This window comes from Ailuropoda melanoleuca, chromosome 8 (assembly GCF_002007445.2).
Source record: "Ailuropoda melanoleuca isolate Jingjing chromosome 8, ASM200744v2, whole genome shotgun sequence".
In the NCBI taxonomy this organism is placed as follows: domain Eukaryota; kingdom Metazoa; phylum Chordata; class Mammalia; order Carnivora; family Ursidae; genus Ailuropoda; species Ailuropoda melanoleuca.
The window spans coordinates 100,928,216-100,951,932 of record NC_048225.1 but is presented as its reverse complement, the minus strand read 5'-3'; the positions used below and the strand labels follow the sequence as shown (position 1 = coordinate 100,951,932).

Here is a 23,717-nt window from a genome sequence, read left to right as displayed (position 1 = left end):
GCTAATTTTAAAGATTAAGGACGCTGAGGCCCAGAGAGGGAAGGTGGCTCTTCCAGGGTAACATAGCTGCTTAGCGCCAAAGCCAGGGCCAAAGCTTAGGTGTCCTCACTCTGGGTCTGGTACCCAGGACTCAGACGGCTCCTCTTTCCTTCACAGCTGGCAAAAAGCTCCCATCTGCCCCTCAGCACCCCAGGCTTTCCTCCCTCCCCACAAGCTTCCCACTCCCCACTCCCCGTGTGGGCCTTGCACACCTTGCCCCAGTCTGCCAGGTCCAGACAGCAGTGGGGGCGGGGAGACCAGGTAAGCAGTGGCTGCGCACGACCCTCCCAGGCCCAGCCTCGATGCCACCCCTGGTTTCCTTCTCCTTGGGGCGCTGGGCGGGGGGAGAGCAGAGGTGGGGCCTGGTAAAGTCCTGTGCCACAAAAATGTGCATCCCTAATTAACATTTCCAGATTGGGAGTGAGGACAAAGGCCTTTATCGGGTTTTTAAGGTTATTGTTGTTGTTACTAGCTTATTGTGTATAAAGTGCTTTCTCTTTATAAAACAACAAGATGAAACAAACTTAGCCCCTCTCCGGACCCGCGAGTTTTGTAATACGAAGAGGGGCGAAGCACGGCTGTGGGAGTTTTACAGGCCACACCCAGGCAAGACCCTTCCCCGTTTCTGTCTGGAAGGTTGACGCTCCCTTTTCTTGTTTGGTCGGGTTTGAGAAATGCCTTCCTCTCCCTTGCGCGGGAGCCTCCAAGCCCAGGCGAAGGTGGGCCTTGTTACCTTGGCGATAGCGAGGTTGGGCGGAGAGGCTGCTCCGGCAGCCAATAGAGACCGAGAGGGGGCGGGACCAGCTGGTCTGCGGCGGCGGCGGCGGGGCTCACAGGTTAGCGGACTGGGCGTTGGGGGAGGGGTACGGGGGTCTCGGGGGCACCCGGGGGTCCCAGGCCTTCCCGAGACCCCTGATTAGAGGGGCACTGGCCTTGGCTGTCGGGCCAAGGCTCCCAGCCTGTGCACCGAAAGTTTTCATCGGGCCTTGAGCGGGGAGGAGCTGCCGGGCAGGCGGAGGCGGAGATGGCGGAGGGCGGTGGAACGCGCCGCGAGGGTCAGAGCCCGGCCTAGTCCTAGGAACTCGAGGCCCCCGGCGGCCGTGTCCCCGGGAGGTCCCCTCTTCCGGGCGCTCCAGGTGGCGATGGAGAGCCAGAGACTTGGAGAGGGAAGGCAGTATTTGGCCACAGGGGTTTAGGAGGCCCTGGAATGCTGAACCCAGCCCCTAACCCGATTCCTACGTCCCGGCGGCGGGAGGGCTAAAGGGCCGAGAGTGCTGGGTATGGTGTGGCCACCTTCCCCTTCCCGACTTCCTATCTCTTATGCAGGTGTCCGGTCTGGTTGGCCTCCCAAGCCGATCAGCATGAAGCTTCTGTGTTTGGTGGCCGTGGTCGGGTGCTTGCTGTTGCCCCCAGCTCAAGCCAACAAGGTGAGGGGGGTGAGCCAGCAGCACCTCTCGCGCGACCACCCTGCCGGCAGACGGGGCTTCCGCAGAGGTGGCTGCTGCTCCAGCCCTGCCCTTCACTCATCAGTGGACCGTAGTAGTTTGGGGAGTGTTCTCTAGGGCGCCCGACTGCAGGCCTGCGTAAGGGTGGAGTGAGGGGAGAGGGGTGGAGCGCAGAGCACACATTCTGGATCAGACGAAACCTAGGTGAGATTCCAGCGAGGGAGTTTGTGTTTGGAGGAGTTATCTAAGTTCTCCATACCTTCCGTTGCTCCTGGGTTAAATCGGGGTGGTTATAATGTCTACTACCCTACTTAAGGAGAATCGAGTAATACAGTCTGTGGAAATGCTCCTTAAATGTGAAGTCCTACACAGCTGGAAGTTTCTGTTACACGGAGGGTGACCAATGCAAGCGCCTCCAAGCGCCGTAATGCCTGAGAAATTTCCATTCTTTAGGGGTAAATGACCCAGAACTGCACTTGGGCAGCTCTATGGAATTTAAAATTCAGAAGGTCACCAAGGCTTTAAGTAAGATTGAGTCTGAGGGTTTGCTTCCAGCCCCTCTGGGGAATTCCTGATTGGAATGAAAGTATTTGTGGTGTTGTCTCTTAACCCATTTCAGAGAGGAAGAACTTTCTAAGGGTGTTCCCATGGAAATGATCCACTTTTTGTGTACCCCTGCCCTTTACCTTCCCCTAATCCTAACCTACATAGTTGGAGATGGGATGGGGTTGAGAAGGGGCTCACCTTTGCTGGACAAAGGTGCGCACAGCCGGTGTGGGGTCCAGAGTCTAGAGTGCTGTCACTTTGCTTGCCACACACACCACTGCTCCCAGGCACCCTATTGGGGAATGGCAGCCCGAGGCAGCTTTCTGTGAGTCTCCCTTGCCGCCTGGACAGTTTCGGTCTTGAGGGTCCTGTGATATTAGCATCCTTTTTGCAGAAGTCATTCCTTGCTGGACTTGGGGATGGGAAAGGTCAAGAGCATTCATATATAGAACAGGGAACTCACAGTTGAAGGTCTTGCTAGAACCTAAAGCCAGGGGCCCTGCCTACTTGCCTACCATGTACTTTCTCTTCCAGAGCTCTGAAGATATCCGTTGCAAATGCATCTGTCCACCATATAGAAACATCAGTGGGCACATTTACAACCAGAATGTGTCACAGAAGGACTGGTAAGGCGCTGTACAGGCTGGCTCGAGGCTGCTACAACTAGTTGAAGTTTACAGGTGTTTACTGGGGTTCCTGGACCTCTGGAGGATAAGCTGACTTCTGCATTCCCACTAGAGCCTACAAAGGACTTTTTGGTTCATGGTCACACAGCCAGTTGGGAAGAGGACCCAGGTGTCTTGAACTCGAGGAGTTCCTGGTCAGAGAAGTGGATTTTGTTACTTTGCTTTGATTTGAGTGTTTGTGAATAATGCAAAATGGTAGCAGAAAATTAGGAGAGGTAGGTAGTATGCCCACATACGATGGAACCCTTTGTGTACTTTTGCAAAGCTCTGTTACATGTGTTATTCTGTACTAGTCTCATTAATGCCTTGTAAGGTAGATGGGATAGGTAGTGCTCCCTTTTTAGAATTCCAGAGACTTCAGTTATACTCCTGGAGTCCTGAATTCATTTCTGGATGTTTCCCTTTAAAAACTGAGAAGAAGAAGCACAGATTCGTTCAGAGAAAGGAGACCAGCTTAGTGAAGGGAAGTTTCAACACCATATCCTAGAAGGAGTGGCTTAAGGGAGGCTTGACGAGGAGAGGGCTTGGGGACATCTGGTGGCTGGCAAAGACCAGGAGCAGGGCTGGCATGCTCTGGGAGGTGGGGCACATGGGAGTGGGAATCAGTTACGTTCAATGTGGTTTTTTGGTGTAGGATTGGAGCCAGTAGAAATAGCTTCAAGGGTAGCTTCAGGGAAACAGATATAAGTGCAAGCCAAGGAAGCATTTCTAATCCAGGCTACTTTAAGAGCCGGGAAGCCCCATCCTGGGAGGGATCTGAACACAGATGGGGTGATTCTTTGCTAAGGACACTGTGGAAGGGACTCTCATCACAAGGAGGGGATGTCTAGGTCAGGGTCCCTGCTTGGTTGTGTGTCAGTATCATCAGGTGGGCTTTGAGAAAATACATTCCTAGCACCACCTGCTCCCGAGATGTGGGGTTTTGTTGTTTTCTTTCTTCCCAGCTCTACTGAGATCCGTTAGACGTAGCACTTTGTGTAAGTTTAAGCTGTACAACCTGATGATTTGACGCACATACGTATTGTGAGATGTTACCACAGTAAAGTTGATACCTGTGTCCCTCACATAATTACCGTGTGTGTGTGTCTGTGTGTGGTAAGAACATTTAAGTTCTACTCTCTTCACCACTTTCAAGTATATAATATAGTTTTATTAACTATAGTCGCGCTGCTGTACATAATCTTCTTCCCCCTACGAATCGGATTCAGTAAATACTGGGGAGCAGGGGGGCAGGAGTAACGTTCCTATAACATTCCTTAGGTCATTAGGATGCGGTTGGTTCAGAGCAGCTTTTGGGAACTTGGAACTTCTCCAGTTCTGAGATAGTCTGAGTGATTTTCCGAGAGGCAGGCTAGCTAGATGTGCAGACTCGGGATACGGCCTGCCTGGCTTCAGATCCAGGTTGGCCCCCTGTTCATCGTGTGACAAGTGACTTCTTGTCCAGTGTACTTCAGTTTTCTCATCCATAAGATGGATGGCAGTATTTTGAGTATTTTGTGTGTGTGTGTGTGTGTGTGTGTGCGCGCGTGCCTGCTGGTACATGCGCATGTCAGAGCACTTAGGACAATGCCTGGCATGCTGTAAGTGCTGTATAAATGTTAGCTAAAATTATTATATATTATCATGCGTTGTTAGAGGCCACATAGATAATCATCGTCAGACTTAACAGCACAGCCCCTGAAAACTGGAGCTCCTCCCACAGCAGAGACTGTTCCTCTGGTTTCACCTGTCCTGATGGATTCACAAAGCCCTAAGATGCGAAGTCCTGGGAGGAGCCCCTGTGACCTCCTTGTATCTTGTGGTTATAGCTCCAATAACATGAATAAATAAATTGACAGACGGAGCCCCGCAGCAGATAATAAGGCTACCTCCCACAGGCAACAGCAGGTTTTCGTACCCCTGTCTCTGGCTGGGGTGATAGGATGGCCTGCAAACCCAAGCTTGGATGCCTGTGGAGAAAGGAGTCCCATCTGGACCTCTCAGGCTATGGTTTATCTTCTCCTTAGAAGTCAGAATTAGGGGATTGTTTAATGAATAAGCTTAAGTTGAGAACTTGGAGACAGTCCCATTAAGGGTAGTAGGTGGAAACTGAGGCTGGGCAGGATTCTAGGACCCAGCGACAACATTGGCAACACCCCTGTAGGGGTAGGGTGGGGGACTTGACCTGTGGTCTTCCAGCCCCCTGGTGAGGGCCAGAGGAGACCAGTTACATCTTCAGGTCTCTGCCACTGTTGCCACTCTACTGTCACCTGGGTCCATGGCTGGGAGAATCCTCTTACCCTTTGTTCTGCGGAGCCAGGCCAGAACTGTCTGAGCTGTGGGACTCACAGGTCATGGCCTTTATGTTCCTGCATGGCTGGTGTTCTGCCGTCTAGAGTGCTAGGGGTTCATAACCGCATGCCTGTGGGAGGGCAGAAACCGTAACGATGCTCTGTTGGTGGGTCTGCTGAGGAGATGTGTTGCAGAGGTGCTCCCAGAGTAGGAAAGAACCAAGTAGGTTAGTTCTGTGTCTTTCCGACTTCTAGAGATCGAACCTTTCTAGAGACAGAATCTGTGTTGGAAACACAGCATGCGAAACAAAATCAGACCTGGTGCCAAGAGGGACTGGTCCCTCAGCCCCTCCCTCCATCCCCTTCTTGCCCAGTGGTTCCTGGGGTGCCCAAGAGAACACAGCCTGAAAGACAGTGATGAATTCAGCCTCCATTTATAAATGAGGAAACGGGGACCCGGAGGGGATAAATAAATTACTTACAATCGCAGAATACGCGGCGGAGCGGAGAACTAAACCCAGCTTATCTTTCTCTGTAGACCTCTCCCTTAATGTCCTCTGACCAGTCCTTGGAGTCTTTCGATACCACTGATCCCCAGAAAGGTAAATGAAATCCTTAGAGCAAGATCATGTTTAGGGTTTTACTGACTCTCAAGAGGCCAGAGACAGCAGAAAGATTTCAGCTTTTCAGTTACTATTCCCCTAACCCCTTTACAGCCTATTCCCGTGAGTGGCAGGATTCCAGTTTGAAGAACCGGGGTTCGCTCCTCCCAGCGGCCCCTGCCACCCCACCTTGCTTGCCCTTGGCAGAGAGTGTGCACATCCCAGTACAGCGTTCGAGTGGCCTTTGAAACCAGGACCCCGTGTGGCTCAGAAAGGGAGGCATCTGGACCTCAGGAGGCTTGTAGGGACTTCCTGGAGAAGAGGAGGTCCCAGCAGTGATGACCAGTGCTGTCCGTGAACCTGGCCTTGTCCCAGCTGCTCCCAGACGTGGCAGCGTTCGGGGTCTGGAAATGGTGCAGTTAGTTACAGTGGACGATGACCCACTCACGCAGTGAGGAATGATGTGTTGAAGTTGTTACCCAGAGGTGGAACTGGAATCCTCAGGGGTTAGGGGAAATCGCGTATGCTACATACTGGATTTTTAAGGGAACCAGATGCTTTTAGAGGACACCTCATTTTTATTTCAACACCTGATCTTCACATCACACATCTTTGATGCTTCTGCCAGAAACCCGGGCTGAGTCTAGAAGGACCCTGGGATAGCTCAGAATAGGCCTGGTTGTTTTCAGAGACCTGAAAGACCTATAATACGGGTTGTTAACTGTAGTCACCCTGCTGTACATTTGACCTGCTGACCATAGGTTAAGCCCTCCACCCCCACCCCTGCAGGGGTGTTGCCAATGATGTCGCTGGATCCTAGAATCCTGCCCAGCCTCAGTTTCCACCTACTACCCTTAATGAAACTGTCTCCCAAGTTCTCCCCATTGACTCTTGCAGGATTCCTGTCAGAACTGGAAGGGCCTTAAAGGTCATCTGGTACAACCCTTGTATCCCAGAGAGGAGCACATAGGCCCAGAGCCCCAGACCTGGATGTCCTTTGCTGTGTGATGCCTGGTTTGCCTCTGTGCACCTCTGAGAGTGTGGTTGACTTTCCCCAGTGGTAATGATAAAGGTGCATTCTCGAGGTCATTTGCTTACTGTGGTCTGTGAACCGTACCTGTTGAAACCTGCTGATCCGAAGAAGGCTGGGACCGATCAAGAGGCCCAAGTAAAGAGCTGAGCACAGGCCCAGGGCCCACTAAGATGGACTGTCACATGGAAAGACGAGCCAAGGATCAGGATTTGGGTCCTGACCTCATCGTGTTGGCGATGCCACTTTGCCTTCCTGAGCTCACTTCTCTCTTCCTATACGTGGGGCCTTTGATCTTTAGTTCACCTTAGTTGGCAGCACAGTAGGTAAAGGTGGGCTAAGTGGGCATACCGTTAGAAAGGGATGCATTTGGCAGGAGCTTGTTCCCTGAGCTTGTCCCCTCAGCCCTGCTCTGCCAGCACCGTGCTGGGTGCTGGGAAGATGGAGATGACCTCTGTCCTCGAGGAACTTAGCATCCACCAGGGGAGACCGTACAAATAAAGCTGGGATTACAGTGGAGTGTGGTCAGTGCTGTGATAGAGGTGAGTGTGGGTGCTGGCTGCCGCGGGCAGAGGTCAGATCTTTGGGCTGGATCTCGAAGGATGTGTAGAGCTCAAAGTGGGAAGGGAAGGTGGCAAAGCCACGTATTCCTGGCAGAAAGCAGATGTGTCAAGGAGGGGAGCATGACTCATTCAGAGAAGAGTCCAGAAGATCAGCAGAACTGGAGGATGGGGAGTGGGGTGAGGCATGCCAGGGGATGGGCCGGGACAGGGAGGCAGCCTGGAGTGAGGTAGAGCCGTGGGGACCCCAGGGGGAGCAGCTCATTTGGCCTCACACTAGAGGCCTTGTGGAGGCCTTGACTACCTTTAGGCTTTAAGCAGGGGGTGACGTGGGGCGCCTGGGTGGCATAGCGGTTAAGCATCTGCCTTCGGCTCAGGGCGTGATCCTGGCGTTATGGGATCGAGCCACATCAGGCTCCTCTGCTGTGAGCTTGCTTCTTCCCCTCCCACTCCCCCTGCTTGTGTTCCCTCTCTTGCTAGCTGTCTCTATCTCTGTCAAATAAATAAATAAAATCTTTAAAAAAAAAAAAAAAAGACAGGGCAGTGGGAGCCAATAGAGAAGGTGGGTCTTAGGAAGTTTTTAAGGAGGTAAAATCACCAGCATTTGGTGGATTAGGTGAGAGGAAAAGGGAGTGTCAAGGGTGATTACCATGTTTGGACGTGGTCAGTGGAGTGGACAGTGGGAGTGCTCTGGGGACACAGCCCCAGGCCTGGGGAGCTGGGGCAGAAGGGTTGCCATGGAATGCGTCATTCCTGTGGGCCGTTCCTGTGGTGACTAGCAGGCAGCTGGATGGAAGGGTGCTGGGGGGTGGTCCTGACAGGGATTCTAGCCTAAGACTCCTGTCTAAGCCTCACCAGCACTGACTTGGAAATCTTTGGACTGGGTGAGCCCACGTGGGGCCGGGGTGGGGGTGAGCACAGCATGAGACAAGAAGGCAGCTGAGGGCAGCTGTTTGGGAAATGTTGGCATTTTTCGTGGCCACACCGCAGGTGCACTTCAGAGAGCTGGTGCTGGTGGGTTGGGAGGGGGCTTCTCCCCACACCCTGGGAGCCCCCTCACCTCTGCCCCACCGTCCCCTCCTGGGTTGCCAGCTGCCAGTGGCCCTGCTCCCACCGCCCCGTCTGTCTCTGTTGCAGCAACTGCCTGCACGTGGTGGAGCCCATGCCGGTGCCCGGCCACGACGTGGAGGCCTACTGCCTGCTGTGTGAGTGCAAGTACGAGGAGCGCAGCACCACCACCATCAAGGTAGCCCGGGGCTCGGGGCACGGGCCCACTCCGCTCCCTGGCTGCCCGACACTTGCAGTCTTTTGCTATATTCTGGAACATTCCAAGTATCGGTGGGACTGGCTTCTGGGCTGGCCTAGTCACAGACACAGGGGCCTGCTTCCCATACCTTTTTGGAGCCAGCTCTGTCCTTTGACAGCTGTCCAGTGGCTACCATTATATGGGGGGCCGGGAACCTGGGAGAGGTGCTTCATGTCACTTTTTTCCTCCTGTTCCTTCCAATTTTCCCTTTCTTCTTTCTTCCATTCATTCAGAGTCTCTTTCAGGTGCCTTTTATGGTCTGGGCACCGTGCAGGATGCTTTTGATAGAGCAGTAAGCCTGCCCTCCCAGAACACCCAGTCTCACTGAGCTTCCAGAGTGGCCTCAGACTCCTGAAAAGCCCCCCAAGAGCTGTGCACCAGGGCTAGGTATCTGTGTGGTGGGACCTGGGCAGGGGGTGCTTCGGCCCCAAACCTTGTTCTCATAGGCTGCTCCGTGAACTCAGGGGAGAAACAGTAAACAAGGCCACCACCTTAGCGACTGAGGGCAGGGGCCTTGTCCTTTCCTCTGCCACTGGGTGGGCTCCACAGGACCACGGCTCACGCTAGCAGAGCCTCGTCCACCCGGAGCCTCTCCGCGGGGTGTCCTAGTCCGGGTTCTAACTCTGAGCCAGGCCCCGCGTACCGATTTCTAACTTAAGCTCTTTGTGGCCAGGTTTTCAGCTTACTTCCGCTGGTCCTATGGAGAGTCTAGAAATAGCATCGAGAAAGGAATTGAATTTATAGACACTGCCTAGTCCATCCCGTTTCTCCTTCTGAGGCTCTGCGAGGGAGGTGATGCTCCCTGCTGTCATCCTGCCCAGGCCAGGGAGCTGGCAGCTCCTTCCCTGTGCTGCGGTCCTCCGTGTTCTCGCCTTTCTGATGGGAAGCAGCTGTCTGTCCCCTACCGCTCAGTCGTCGCCCCATGAAGCTGTGCAGACTCAGCTCCTTTCATCCTCCTGCCTGAGCCAGCCCCTCCTGGAGCGTCTTCCTCTTGCTCTGAACATGCTCCAGGGCCCCCACCCTCCGGGGACCAGATGGCTGAGACTGAATACTGAGCCAGGTGTCGCCTCTCCCTGTTTGGCAGAAAGGGACTTCCCGATACGGGGACCTCATCAGGCACACTTCCTAATCCCTCAAGTTTCCCTCCAGTCCTTCTCCCTAGGAGGCTCCCCCACCCCCCAGCTTCAGCCTACTAGAGACTGGTACAGGCAAGAGGGCTGACCATTCGCCCTGTTTAAAGAGGCATGAACACTGGTGCCCCAGTCAGGGAGGAAGTTGGTACAGTTGAATTTGACCCTTGACTGAGCTGAGCTGGGCTTTGCCTTGAAAATCCCAAGGTTTCTCTCTTCCTTGTATTACTCATCACAGTCCATCTGGGGCCAAGGCTGGGATCAGAAGCCAGTGATGGCCAGGCATTGTGGAAGTAGAAAAAGCATGTGAGCCAGAGTCAGTAAATCTGAGTCCTGGTTACATCTCTACCATTTGCTAACCTTGGGACTTAGGCTGAGTAGTTTAGGCTCAGGGTTCCTAGTCAGGTGAGTACTGGCCGGCCCGCGGGCATTTGGAGTGAAGGTGCTTTTGTGGTCCCAGTAACAGAGGTGTATCATGATACCATTATAGGGGCTGTGGCTCCCGAGTGTCTTGGAGAGTCCTGTCCTAAATGCCCAGAGCACCACACTGGGAAACATTGAATTAGCCTCACTGATTCTGTCTTTTCTGTAAAACAGAAGTTACTCCAGTATGAGGCTCTCCATGTACGTAAGAGGTTTGTCATTCTGCCACTGGCTGTCACCTCCATGCAGGGTGACTGACAGGAGGGGGAGATGTGGCTTCCAGCCATCCGGGCATACCTTCTTGCCAGCCTGTCCCCCTCCACCCATCGGTGTGCCCTCTCGGGACTGGCGCTCCCCACCTGTCCGTCCTGCACTTGGCAGTGGGGAGTGAGCCCTCGTGCCCTGGGGCTCGGCCTCAGGCCTCTCCACCAGCCAGTTCTTCCCTGCTCTGACTTTGTGTCCCGTTGCTTTCCACCCTTTCTTAGAGACAGCCAGGTAGGCCCCACTACCACACTCCCCACCCCAGGGAGCATCTTGGGGTGTCAGGATCCAGGTGCCTTCCTTCATGATCTGTTGTTTTTATGTCCACTATCCTTGTGGGGTCCCCTCAGTTTAGGGCAAAGCTGGTAAATATGTGGAATAGGGCCCCCATGTCTCTTCTGTCTTTGCCTCCAAGCCCTCAGCCTCCGGGCCCTTCCCCAGTGCGGCGCTCAAGGCAGCCACTGCCGTCCCGGCCCGGGGTGTTGGTTCACGGGGCAAGCTGGCTCTCTCCTTCAGGTCATCATTGTCATCTACCTGTCAGTGGTGGGGGCCCTCTTGCTCTACATGGCCTTCCTGATGCTGGTGGACCCTCTCATTCGAAAGCCGGATGCATACACCGAACAGCTGCACAATGAGGAGGAGAATGAGGTAAGCAGGCTTCTGGGTGCCGGTACTTCTGCCCACAGGGGGTCCTGGGCTCCCAGCCTGCGAGTCCCCAGGGCAGAACCAGAAGAGCATGCTGGAGGCCTAGGTGGGGATCCGTGTGCCTTACCCCCCATGCCCCAATTTGCTCTTCCCCTGTTCAGTGTGCTACACATCACCCAGGCTCCAGAGTTTTCCTCAGCGGGGAACCGCCCTTTGGACTTCCAGGTGAAGCAGGAGGTGGCCTGATGTCTGGCATTAGGGCAGGAGGGAGCCATATCGTCCTGGTGGACTGCCTCTCTGGGCTGAGGGGAGATGGACCAACCAGGGCCAGTCACATAGACATGCCTCATATCCTGGTTGCTCAGATACTGGTGTCAAGTTGGTGGTGGACTGGGAGAGAGCAGGTTTATTCTTTAGTGATTCTGTAGACCGCTGTTGGGTGCCTGCTCTTGGCAAAGCACGACCTGGACACCTTAAGGGAAAAGGAGGGTTTTAAGGGCCAGTGAGGAGTAAGGTGGAGAGCGGTGCTGAGGTGCGTGAGGGATCTGGAGCATTTCGAGGATAAGGTAGGCACGTAGGAATAGTGGCTAATAGAGCGGCCGTTAGGTTTAGGCCGCATTACTATTGGCCTCAAATATCAGGCTAAGGAGTTTCGGCGCCATTAGATAGAGAAGATGGGGGACCGCTGACGCCAGGCAGCCTGCAAACCCCTCAGGTCAGGGTTGGTGGGGCTCGGGCCAGCTCCGGCTTGGCTAGCGGCCACTGTCACCCTCCTCCCTCTGTCCCCAGGCTGAGGGGTTATGGGTGCCCTGCAGAGGAAGCCCTGGGTGGGACAGAGGTGGGCTGTGGTGAGAAGCTTAGTAGGTGTGAGCCCTGGTGTGCATATGCAGCTGGTCCAGCAGGGGTGCAGTGAGCCAGCTCGCTCCCCCAGGGAGGCTCCTCACCCTTTGTGCCCGGAGCTCCCCCTTTGGGGGACCACAGCCGCAATGGCGGCCTCAGAGCGATGCTGTGCGAAGGCAGGGCAGGCCTTGTTGCCGTGCTGCCCGGAGGTGCAGGCTCCGGGCAGTTGTGGAAAAGCACAGACCAGTCTGTCAGCTCTGCCCTTAGTGCCTCCCTGCTGCTGGAAGGTGCTGTGTGTCTCCAGACTGGGGGGGGGGGGGGGGNGTGAACCAGCACACATACAAAGGGGCTTGTAGAGTGACGCATCTCAGCCGTGTCCTGGCAGAAGAGGTTGAAGAAACTGGGAGATGTTGAGCTTGGAAAAAAAAATCAAACCAACCTCAAGGGGTACATGATAGCAGCCTCCCGATGTTGGTGAGAGAGAGCTTAGTCTCAGCCCCGGTAAAGCCGGGGGTACAAGGACCCACAGTTGGGAGTTAAGAGAGGGAGATTGAACAAGATCTGAGGAGTCTTCTTGCAGATGACAGTTGATAATGGGTTGGGTGTGCTCCCTTGTGAGTGTGTTTGGGGTCACTAGAAATCACCAGGCATTGGCTAAACTGCCACCAGGAGGTCACAATTTAGAATATGTCAAGTGCTGCATTGGAGGTGGGAAAGGGCGCCCAGAGGATCCGGGGCTCAGATCTCCATGTGCATCCATTGGGCATCATGGATCTGGGCCAGCACAAGCAAGAGGACGAGGCCGGGGAAGGAGGGAGGCCTGGCCATCCATGGGCCCTGTTGCTTCTCCTGGGTATGTGGCTGGACCGTTCCCAGTCTGCGTGCAGTCTCCTGCTGACATGAGTTTGGCCAGAGGGGGAGCAGAGAGGATGAGCCCTGGGAGCTGGGGCCTGGGAGGTGGTGGCACTGGCAGTTGGGTGGTCTGTGTTCAGGAGGAAACCTTGCGTGCCTACCTGGTTATTAATGTACAGTAATAGCAGCTCTGATGGGGAGGAGCATCGCTAATAAACACGCGGTGATTAGGGGTAATGTGGTAATTGCAGTCCTGGCTGGGGGAGTAATTGAGAGATGCAGCCCCATGATTACACAGCCCGTGCTGCGATTTCTCTGGAATGCATGGCTCTCGGGCATGGCCTTGTTGTNAGCCCCATGATTACACAGCCCATGCTGCGATTTCTCTGGAATGCATGGCTCTCGGGCATGGCCTTGTTGTGTCTCCTGCTGTCCTGGATGTGGTGCCAGAGGGGAGGGTGGCCTGCCATCTCTGGGTCTGGGCCCAGGCCCCTCTCCTCGAGGAGACCTGGGGTGCTTCCCACTTTGAGGCTTAGGTCAGAGCTGCCTCCGTGTGAGGGGGCTTTAAAGGGAAAGGAGGGGTTAGACGTGGCCCTCCAGTTCCTGAGAGTAGATCCCGAATCCAAGGCTGTCCATTCCTTGGGTGCGGATTTTGGCCACGTAAGGAGGATTGTCCTGTGAGGAAGCGCTATCTGGCCCCATATCCTGGGGGCCTGCGGGGGCCGTGGGGGCCTCAGGCAGCTCTCAAGCTGAAGCTGGCAAGCCCACGCTACACACTGTAGGGGAGATTTCCTGCCCTGGGAGAGAGAGGTGGGAGGGATGACACCCCCTCGCCTCCTACCCTGATATTCCAGAAAGCAGTGTAAGGTGTTCAGTCTCTGATGCCCTGACCCGAGGTGCAGCATCTCTGCACAGATACGGGGGGCGGGGCAGAGTGCAGCTCCCGGGTACCTGGAGGATGGTTAAGGGAACTCCTTGGGGCAGCTGGGGGTGGGGTCTGCTCATCCGCTCGGCACCGTTAGCACGCACTGCCCCCAGTCCTGGCACCTGGCCCAGCTCCCCATCCCCTCACCCTGTGATTCCGTGTGGTGTCTCCGACCTAGCTGTCCCCAGGTCGACCCTCCTGGGGGTTCAGCAGCTCCGTGTTTCTCCTGTGCACGGGGCTTCTCTTCTTCCCGTGGGCCGCGCTGTGTGAGTTACAGGCCTCCTGTCTGCCCTCGGGGGTTGAAGCCCCAAGACAGAGCCCAAACCAAGTGAATGAGCCAGGACCATAAAGGCAGTGGGCGAGACCCAGTGTTAGGAGACGGGCAGTCGGAGCAAGCTAGGCGCTTTGGGAAGCTCTTTATTAGACAGGGGCTGGGGGCTTCTCCTCTTCCTCTTAGTCTGGGAAGGAAGACTTCTTGGCCGAGGGGGTCTTCAGAGCCAGCTCAGAGGATGCGTGAGAGAGTGACAGCTCAGGTGCTGTAGGGACACTGGGGTCAATAACGCCCAGAGATCTCATCTCTCCAGAGACCCGTGCCCCTAGCCTTGGATGGTGAGGGTGGCTCTGCTGACCTACCTCTCTCAGTGCACATAGGGAAGGGGCGTGGAGTGGGGTGCAAGGAGAGCAGGTCCCAAGGCCACCTGGCCAAACAGTGGCAGAGCCAGGGCTGAAGCTGCATCTCTGGGTTTATTAGTGGTCTGGGGAGGGTTTCCTTAAGAAGGAAGCAAGAAGGATGGGGTCTCCCCTGGGTAAGGGATTTAGCTTTCACTCCAAAAGGAAGAAAGTTGGAAAGGGACCTCTTAGGCTCTTTGGAAGTTTGCCTAGGCCCGTATAACTCAGTGACCTTGAGGAAGAAACTGTCCAGGCGCCAGTGCCCCTGCCCCACCCCCTACCCCTCAAATCTGGGATCCAATCAGAGATGAGATCTGGGGATTGGACCACTTCCCAGGTTTGGGGGCCCTTGGCTCCATTCCCCCAATTCCTGTAGCCAAGAGCTCTCCTGCCCTGGGGCGAGAGGTCTGGAAGAGGAAGGGAGGCCTCCCCCACAGCCCCAGCCCCAGCGCCAAGGAGGGAGATGAAAGCCTGTCGTGTTCCCTTTGAAAGTGCTGGCAGGCCTCAGTGGGCCCTGATTGCTGAGCGCTGCCTCCCCTGGGATTCCGGCAGCATTAGGCTTAATCCCCAGGCTCAGACACCCTTTGAAAGGAGGAAGCAAGCGTATTTGCTGGGACAGAAATGGCAAACAGAGCTTTTTAGATGTACGGGTTTGGCCCTCTTTGAAGAGGGAGAAATAAGGGTTTCCTTGAGGTTTCTCTGGGTTTCTCTGCTACTTGCAGCATGGGCCCCCTGAGCTCTGAGGGGTCCTCAGAGATGTCAGCCCTCGGGGGCCTAGAGTTCTAGGCCCCTGGTGCGAGAGGGACTTGCAGGGAACAGAAGAATGGTGGTGATGATGAGGGCACCTGGGGTCGTGAAGGAGCCAGGGTTACGAGTGTCCTTTTCCTCCATCTGGAATGGCTGTAATTGTTCTCACCTCAACATCGTTGTGATAACGTGTGTGTCAACTTGCCGAGGGTTTGTTCGTCCTTAAGAATGAGACATTTCTGTGGGGTCTGAACACAGCAGCAGCGTGGTGATTATTGGAGGGAAGGCCTGGGGCAGCAGGAACAAAGGCCCGGCAGTGAGGGGCCGCGTGTGGAGCGGGGTGGCTGCAGGGCTGGGGGACGCGGGGGAGGTGAGGCCGGGCGTGTGCGCCTCAGCCAGCCTGGCAGCCTTGATGCTTTGCCCACACGTGTTCTGTCTGTGATAGCTGAGGCAGCAGGCGGGGTGTCTGCGTGGGGGCACGGCGTCATGGGATGTCCTAGGAAGATGGCTGGCAGCGTGTGGGAGTCCGGGAGAGCTTTGCAGCAGAGAAGCGGTGAGGTTTGGCTACAGTAGGAAGGATTTGGGTTAAACTTGGAAAACTGAGGGAGGCCATGTAGTCCCCGTTTTGGAGGGGCTCTGTACCCGGGCCTTTCCAAGCTGTGTGACCGGGATTCTTTTCCTCTGGGCCATATTGACAGTGGTCGTCAGCTCTGGCCTGAGGTCTCTGATTCCCAGTGCCTTTACAGGCACTTTGTGCTTATTCCGATCTCGTGGAAAGGTACCGGCATGCTTCTTTGTTTTTCCATGTTGGCTCTCTCTTCGGAGCAATGAGCCAAAGAAGCAGCCAACAGAGTGCTGGGATAAGAGATACACAGACATGGGTTCCCACCCCCACGCAGCCCCCGCCGGGCTGTGTGACCTTGGGCAGCAAGAGGACTCCTCTCCCATGGCCTCAGTTTCCTCGTCTGCAGACAGGAGTAATGTTACCCAGGACCCCCAAGCCTAGGGATAATCCACGTAAAGTACTTAGCAGAGCCCCTGGCACACAGTGACCCTTGTCATCGTCATGCTACTCTGGTCCCCGTCTGGACTCAGGTGCCTTCCTCCTGTCCAAGCTGCCCTGCCACCTCCCTGAGTCGCCCGGAGACCCCGCATCAGAGGGAAGGGGCTGGAAATGGTGTGATTTCTCTTCCGCCTCCAGCTGCCATTCTGCAACAGATGAGGCCCCACTCCGGGCCGTCTCTAGAACAGACATGGAAGCTTTAATACCTTTTAATCAGACTATTAGCAATGGAAACACGGAGCCTCTCAGCAGCAGCTTTCCCCCACTTAGGAGCTGTTTGTTAAGACTTTACATGAAGGGGAGACAAATGATACTGTGGTCATGCGGTGAATTTCAGCATGTTCCCTTAATGCTCTGCTCTTGGCTTCCTCTGGCTTCCCCTCCTCAAGACGTTCTCTCGAGCTGCGGAGCCGTCAAGGAGAAGCTGGGCTGAAGCCGGCCCATCCCTCCAAGCCTGCCTCTGGGGCTCCCACCCCGGCACTCCTCGTGGGACCTGGCAGGGGCGAGATGAGAGGTGGGGAGGGAGAGAAGCCCCCTGGGCCCCCGAAGCCAGGACAGCCAGGTCCCGGTGGGCCCACAGCTTCCCCAGTGGTGCTTCAGTGCCCACCTCCCCTACCCGGCCACCCGGAGGCTTGCCCTTGGGCCCTGGTAGCACCCAGCTGGTGCAGCTGAACCAGGAAGGGACGGGATTGGAAAGTGGTACTGTGCCATGGTCCTTTTTCAAAGGCAGCTCCCTTTGGCAGCAGTTTGCCAGCTTTCTCCCCCTTTTTCCCGCCTCGGAGACCCCAGAGCTGGCGTCTGACGGGAATAGTTGCTGTGAGTTGAGCGCTTGCTAGCTTCCAGGCGCCGCCAAAGCAGCCCCCATCTCACAGACAGGGAAATAGGTTCTGAGCAGGAGCTAACTTGCCTGGGGTCATATTCCAGTAGGTGTCAGAGCCAAGAGTCAGAGCTGGGTTTGTTTGAGTCCACAGTGTTCTTAACCCCTGAGCCGAACTGCCAGGGAAGAAGAAAATGAAACGTTTCTTGAGCTCCTACTCTGTGACGGCCAGCATACTAAGAACTTTATACTTATGATTTTATTTAACCTTGCCGTAGCCATCTCCTCATCCTAAACCATGTTTTTCAAAGTATGGGTCACAAGCCATTAGGTCATGAAATCAGTGTCATGAGTCATGACCCGCATTTTAAAAAATGAAGGCGAGCAGCGCAAATATCAGAATGCCTCCTACTAAGTGTCTTATAAAACTTGTTTACTGTGTATGCATAGGTTTGTGCACACACACTGGGCCATCAGGTACATGTTACTCCTGCTGACAGGACAGTCAAAAAAGTCTGAAAAGACGGGCTTTATTAAATTGAAGCTTGGAGGAATAGTCATTTGACCAGGAACCCAAAGCTACCAGGTGGCTAAGGCTGTCCCTCTGTCCCAGCTCCTACTATAGGCCCTGGGGGACCCTGGGGGGTAGGTAGGAATGTGAGGCAGGGAAACGATGGCCCCTGGGAGTCCAGGCCTGGAACCCATGAGTCTTGACTTTGGGCTCAGTGCGCCCCCTTCCTGATGCTTTCAGCACCTGCGTCCTCGGTGTCACTGGGATCCTCAGCCATGCAGGCTAAGGAAGCCTTCCTCAGGGTTCTGGACCCGGGCCCCTGGGGAGGCAGTGTCCCTCACGAGACAGTGACTCAGACCTCGACAGCAACAGTGAACTACCTCCCAGCCTCACCCCTAGCCGGCCACCTCTCTGCAACTGGCAGCTCTCTCTGCCTCCCCTACCTTCGTCTAACACACCCCTCCCTTCTCCCCAGCCTGGCAGCTGCGAGGCGACAGAAGCTGTGCCAGCGCGGGGCATTAGAAGCAAAGTTGCATTTACTGGGCGGCTCTGGGCTTAGAGAGGTGTGCTAATCCCTTAAGAGATGTGTGGCAGGAGATAAGAGGCAGGGAGAGCGAGGGAGGAAATCCCCACGGGGGTGTGGGCCTGGCCCTCGGCTCTAATTCCCCCCAAAGATCAGGTTGGGGTCCTGCAGGAAATGCATGGGCTCCGGAGCTTCAGAGGCAGAGAGGTGGTAATTAGGGGAGCTGCTGCCTTTGACAACAGAAGCGGTTCCGAGAGCAGAGGGGAAGGGGATCAGTGGGGCACCGAGAGAAGGAGCTGAGCTATCCTAACCTGTCAGAGAAGAGTGGGCCAGGGTAGGCTCTGGAATGGGAGTGCTGGGTTTGAACTCTAAACTTCCATCCCTGCCAGACTCCCTGAGTGAGTGATATCCCTTCTTTCCCAGGGGCAGTCAGCTGGGTGTCCCAGCCCCTGGCAGAGCAGCTCCTGTGCGGACTTCTCGGTGGGCCCATCTTCCCCACTGGCACCCGTGTGCTCCCTGCCCAGGGCAGCTAGGCCCTAGCCCCTGGGTCTTCCTGCTGTGCCTGGGCTGTGGCTGGCAGGGCAGGGGGGTTCTGCAGCCTGATAACCACCCTGGGACACACTGATGCCTTTCCTCAAGCCACAGATGGCATCAGGGCATCTGCGCCGACCCATGAGGTCCTGTGGCCAACACTCAGTATTCCTCCTGAGGGCCAGAAATCAGCCAGTGGGGTAGAGCCAGGGACCCGACTTGAAGTATAGCTGTGTGGTAACGGCGACCCCAGATCATACTCCTCCCAGAGCACCCCGTTTCCCAGGCCCCGCCCCACAGGTTCTCCAAACACCGAGGCTGCAGCTGGCCTGGTGCACTGGGCAAGGCCCTACGGAAGACAAGGCCAGGCCCTCAAGCAGCCCCCAGCCGTCGAGGAGGTCCAGCCTCCCAGTCTGTGGGGAGCTCAGCCTTTGGGATTGCTCTAAGGGTGTTTTTTCCGGGTCAGGTTTCCGAGACCCACCCTGGCTCACAGCGCTGAATCTTCTCTCCTTTTCCTTCTCCCTGCAGGACGCTCGCTCTGTGGCAGCCGCCACTGCCTCCCTGGGGGGCCCCCGAGCGAACACCGTGCTGGAGCGTGTGGAGGGCGCACAGCAGCGCTGGAAGCTGCAGGTGCAGGAGCAGCGGAAGACGGTCTTCGATCGGCATAAGATGCTCAGCTAGGTGGGCTGGCGAGGTTGGGTCAAGGACCAGAGGCCGCGGCTGCCAGCTTCTGGGGCTGGACGGAGCCACAGGCCCCTTCCCCACCCCTCGGTGCCACCCTTCCCAGGTTTTCTCTTTAGAAGCCCGTGGCCTTTTTTCTTCTCCTCCCTCTCTTTAGAAAAGGTGTAGTCAGCTGTTTGAATCTGGGCAGAATGGTGGGGTCCCTGATCTCGGGTTTGCCTGCTCCAGTCTTTGGGCTCGAGGGGAGGGGGCGGGGCAGGCCAGAATGGAGCGGAGACGCTTCAGGTGGCCTCGGGACTGGAACAGTCTGTACCTCCTTACTTCACCCCTGCCGCCCCTCCAGCTCCAAATCTTAGGAATGTTCTTACCCTTTGCAAGATGGAGCTGGGTCATCAGGAACTCAGTGTGTGGGAGGAGAGCAGTCAGCATGTGCTCCTTCTCTGCCGCCTTCCTCCCGACCCCCATACCTCCCGACCCCCAGCTCAGCTTGGTTCCAGCCCTCAGGACGGCTCCGATGGGACTGCAGACACAACTGAGCTGCACTGTCTTCAGGACACACCCAGACATTTGTTCCCCCCACACACGTACACACTCTTCCACCAGTGCACGGCAGTGCCGTTGCGCCTCCCTTCCTGTGGCCCCGGCCCCTCACTCCCACCTCAGGTGGCCGGGGCCATCCCCCCACCTCCCCGTGTCTGCGGGTGCTGAGCCAGGCGGTTGGTGGGACCACGCGACCAGGAGGCTGAGCGGTGGCTCTGAATACCACAGCTCCTGTCCTGGAATTGCCACTCGTCTCTGAATTTCATTGTACCAGTGCATGGAGAGAAACGTTTGTTCTTCCGTTGTCTGTAAACCAAGGAAGCCATCATTAAATTGTCTTATTTCTCTCACTTTCTGGATTTCAAGAGATCTAGAGAGCTGGGAGTGTTCTGCAAGTGATAGGAGAAATGCTGCGTCCCAGAGAGGGGACTTAATAGGCCCGGGCAGAGAAGCAGAGCCTAGACAGTCTTGGTGGCTGTGGCAGGGCCCACGGTGGGGGCCAGGCAGAGGCCCGGGGCTCGCCAGGAGTCCCACTCACTTGACCAGTGGGGCCCGGCTCCTCACGAGCTCTATCCACTGGCCCTGGGGAATTATCCTGAGATGTGATCTGTGTTTCATCTTTGTGGGAGATCCCCCCCTTAGACTCCGAACGGTGCCTGATGTCAGTATCTTACAGTACAGTAAAAAGAGCTCACTGCAAAATCCATACGTTTTCCCTGATGAAAACCCACGGCTATTCAGAGAGGTGGGGCAGCCAGGGAAACAGACCTGCTTGAGAGCATCAAGTGTGCGCGCCATCAGGGGGCCCTCCAACCCCTCCCGGCAAGTGCAGCGTGGGGTGCCTCCAAGACCCCGGCGGACGCAGTGCACCTAGGGACCAGGTGGGTCGAATTGAAGTTTCTGCCCTCAGGGGTTGTATGGACAGACAGGTATTGAGAAGCTCCCTGCAGAGCCACATGCTGGGTTCTTCCTGAGAGGTGGGAGCCAGGAGAACAATGTAAGGTAGGGATTTCAGTTTGCCAAGATTTGCCCAAGTTCAAAGTCCAGTACACGTATTAAAGGGGATGGATGGGGGTGACATGCAGATGGGGCTTTCGGGAAGAGCAGAGACTTGGGAGTTGGCCTTGGAAGCAAGCAAGGGACACAGCTGAGAAGGGACCAGAACAATTGTGGGATCCTGAGCAGATATGATGAGCCAGCATGAAGGTTTATGGTGGAGTTGACACGTGCCCCGGCTGGGAGGCCAGGCAGGGGAACCAGCCCTGGTTACGTTTCTACGATCTTTGTGTGCTTGGCATTGACTCAGCGCCTGCTAGGGCCACCCACTGCTCTGGAAACCTGGTGGGGGGGGGCGGGGGGCACTGTGATTCTTTCACAGTGGGGCTGAGCGCACTTCAAGAGGAGACAAAATCGGGTCTTTTCAAAAGTGGGCAGATGGGTGTGTTAACTTGCCGAGAATAACCAGTCCAGGAATGGGCATCGAACGCTGCTGGTCGTCACTAAACTACACTGCCTGGGGGAAGCCTCGAGTCCTGTGTGTCTGAGTTCTAGTTAAATCCTGCAGATGATCCAGCCAGTCCTTGATGGTTCTGAGGATTTGATATGAAGCAATCAGTTGTCACCATAAATAAGCCAAATATTTGAAGATAAATTAATTTAAAAAATTAGAATGACTGTTCACTTTACGTAAGAATTCCTAGTAGCCAAGTATCTAAATATGCTTCACCTCACACACACACACACACCGATTTTTAGACAATTACTGCCGAGTATACTTCATCTTTCTAGGGATGATGAAGGGACAGGGAGCCCAGCAGACGGAGAGTCCACTGCTTTGCTGGCCATCTGGAACAGAGATTGGGGTCCCTGCTGTCGAACACAAAAGATCAGAAGTGACAGGCTGTCCCATCTCATGTGGTGCGATGAATGTTAGTGCGCTCAGCAGTGCTGTGTCTCCTGTCGGACCCTCCGGACATGCTGTTGTTTTTTTTTTTTTTTAAGATTTTATTTATTTACTTGACAGACAGCCAATGAGAGAGGGAGCACAAGCAGGGGGAGTGCGAGAGGAAGAAGCAGGCTCCCAGCAGAGGAGCCCGATGCGGGGGTCGATCCCAGAACACAGGGATCACGCCCTGAGCCGAAGGCAGACGCTTAACAACTGAGCCACCCAGGTGCCCCCCAGACATGCTGTTCTGTAATGGAGTGGAGCTACCTGGAAGACACTGGTTGGGTCTGGCCCTGAGGACTAGAGCCTTAGACTTGGTCTCCATGGTTTGAGGCTGGCACCCATCCCCGTGTGGCTCAAAGGCAAGTGACAGGCAGGGAATGGACAGGGAGAGGCCAGTGTGCTTCCTGGTGGATTCTCCTCCATTCCTCACTCAGACCCGTTCCATCTCCCTTGTACTCTCGTTTCCTTGCATCCCCCATACTCCTCCACCGGCAAAACCCCAACCACAGATCGACAACCCAGCCTGACTTCTCTGCTCCTCCCTGGGCAGCTCTGCTCTGCTTATGAGAAACTAGAGGTTTGCGGTTTCCATCTCCCACCTCCTCCCTCCCTTTGGAGGTAGGGGGTGGGGGGTGGGGCATTAATCCTTTGGTGTGAATCCTTTCTCGTGCCTCACTCTTTCTGGAGGTCCCTGGGCAGCCTTCCTGTATTTCCCCTTCTCCCTATCCTAGAAGAGCTTACCTTGCTACTTAAGAAAATCAAGACCAGTAGGTGTGATCTCTCCACTTCCTTGCTCCCCTCTGCAAGTTTTTCTTCATACTTCTCTTGGCCTCCTTTGCTGTGGTCTTGGGGATAGTATGTCCCTCCTGTGCAAAGCCAACGCACTCATCCCCTTTTTCCTGGGGCCTCTGTCATCTCCTCAACCTCACCCTATTTCCTGGTCCTTCTCAGCCTATTAACAGGTTCAGGTCTCCTGCCCTACAAAGAAACTTCCATGGGCTCCACGTCCACCTCTGACCACCTTGGAGTCTATTACCTGTCTCCACACCCTCCACCTTCCCTTTTGGGCCTTCACCCTTTGCCCTCCAGAGGGAAGGTCATTGATGACTAATTGCCAGACCTAGAGGATGTCCTTGGTTCTTCTTTTTCTGCCCCCCTCTGCTACATTTGATACCGTGATCCTTCTTCCTTCATGAAATTCTTCACTTGGCTCCTGGGACCTTGCCTCTTTGGTCCTCCTTGCCCTTTCTGACCATCCCTTCACTTCTCCCTAAATATTTGCTATTTCTCAGGCCTCCATTCCCAGCTCCCTAAATATTTGCTATTTCTCAGGCCTCCATTCCCAGCTAATATTTAATGTCTAGGTACTCTCCTGAAAGTCTATTCTCTGATTTTCTGGTATTGACTCTAGAATCTCTCTCTCTAGCCCAGACCTGACCCTTGAGCTCCAGGCTCCTCTCCCTGGCTCTCAGCTAGAACCCTCCCACAGGGTACCTCAGGCCTGTCAAAATATGCATGTCCAAGATTAGCCTCATCTTTAATTGACTTTTATATTCTTTATCTGAATTGGTGGTACCCCCCCACCCACCAGCTTGTTCAAGCCAGAAACCTGGAGGTCATTCGATTCTTGATTCTTCCTCTTTTCTGTGGTGCTTATGCCCAATCATTCACAAAGTCCCACCAACTTGACGTTCAAGTTCAGCTGACTCTTGAGCAACAGTTGGAACTGCTTGGGTCCACCTGTGTGTGGATGTTTTACAGCGCAGTACTGTGAACGTGTTTTCCTTACGATGTTCTTCATATTTTCTCTAGCTTACTTTATTATAAGAATATAGTATATACTACACATACCAAATGTGTGTTAATCGACTGTTGATGTGATCAATAAGGCTTCCAATCAACAGTAGGCTGTTAGTGGCTAAGTTTTGGGGGAGTCAGAGGTTATATGCGGATTTTCAACGGCACAGGGCGTCACCCATAACCCCCACACTGCGCAAGTGTCAGCTGTCATTCAGGATTCTGTCCCCTTCTTCTGCCCCTACCACCACTCCTCAGTTGATGCCTTCTTTCTGTCAGGATCATGCCACTTCCCTCCCTCAGAACCCTAAAGGGCTCCCCCGTTTCCTA

The 23,717-nt window shown here is 55.1% G+C and overlaps 1 protein-coding gene across 4 annotated transcripts; it reads left to right on the top strand.

The window, feature by feature from the left end:
* Positions 1 to 800: 800 nt before the first annotated feature.
* On the top strand, positions 801 to 19,992 carry TMEM9 (transmembrane protein 9). 4 transcript variants are annotated; one of them, XM_034667008.1, is made up of 6 exons: positions 801 to 875; positions 1,366 to 1,466; positions 2,565 to 2,656; positions 8,316 to 8,424; positions 10,815 to 10,946; positions 18,950 to 19,992. In XM_034667008.1, exons 2-6 carry the CDS (start codon positions 1,401 to 1,403, stop codon positions 19,100 to 19,102), a joined length of 552 nt encoding a protein of 183 aa, XP_034522899.1. In that variant the 5' UTR covers positions 801 to 875; positions 1,366 to 1,400; the 3' UTR covers positions 19,103 to 19,992. The 4 variants fall into 4 exon arrangements, with proteins under 4 accessions (XP_034522899.1, XP_019650076.2, XP_034522900.1 ...); XM_019794517.2 differs by lacking the exon at positions 801 to 875 and adding an exon at positions 896 to 1,094; XM_034667009.1 differs by lacking the exon at positions 801 to 875 and adding an exon at positions 1,072 to 1,205.
* Positions 19,993 to 23,717: the final 3,725 nt, after the last annotated feature.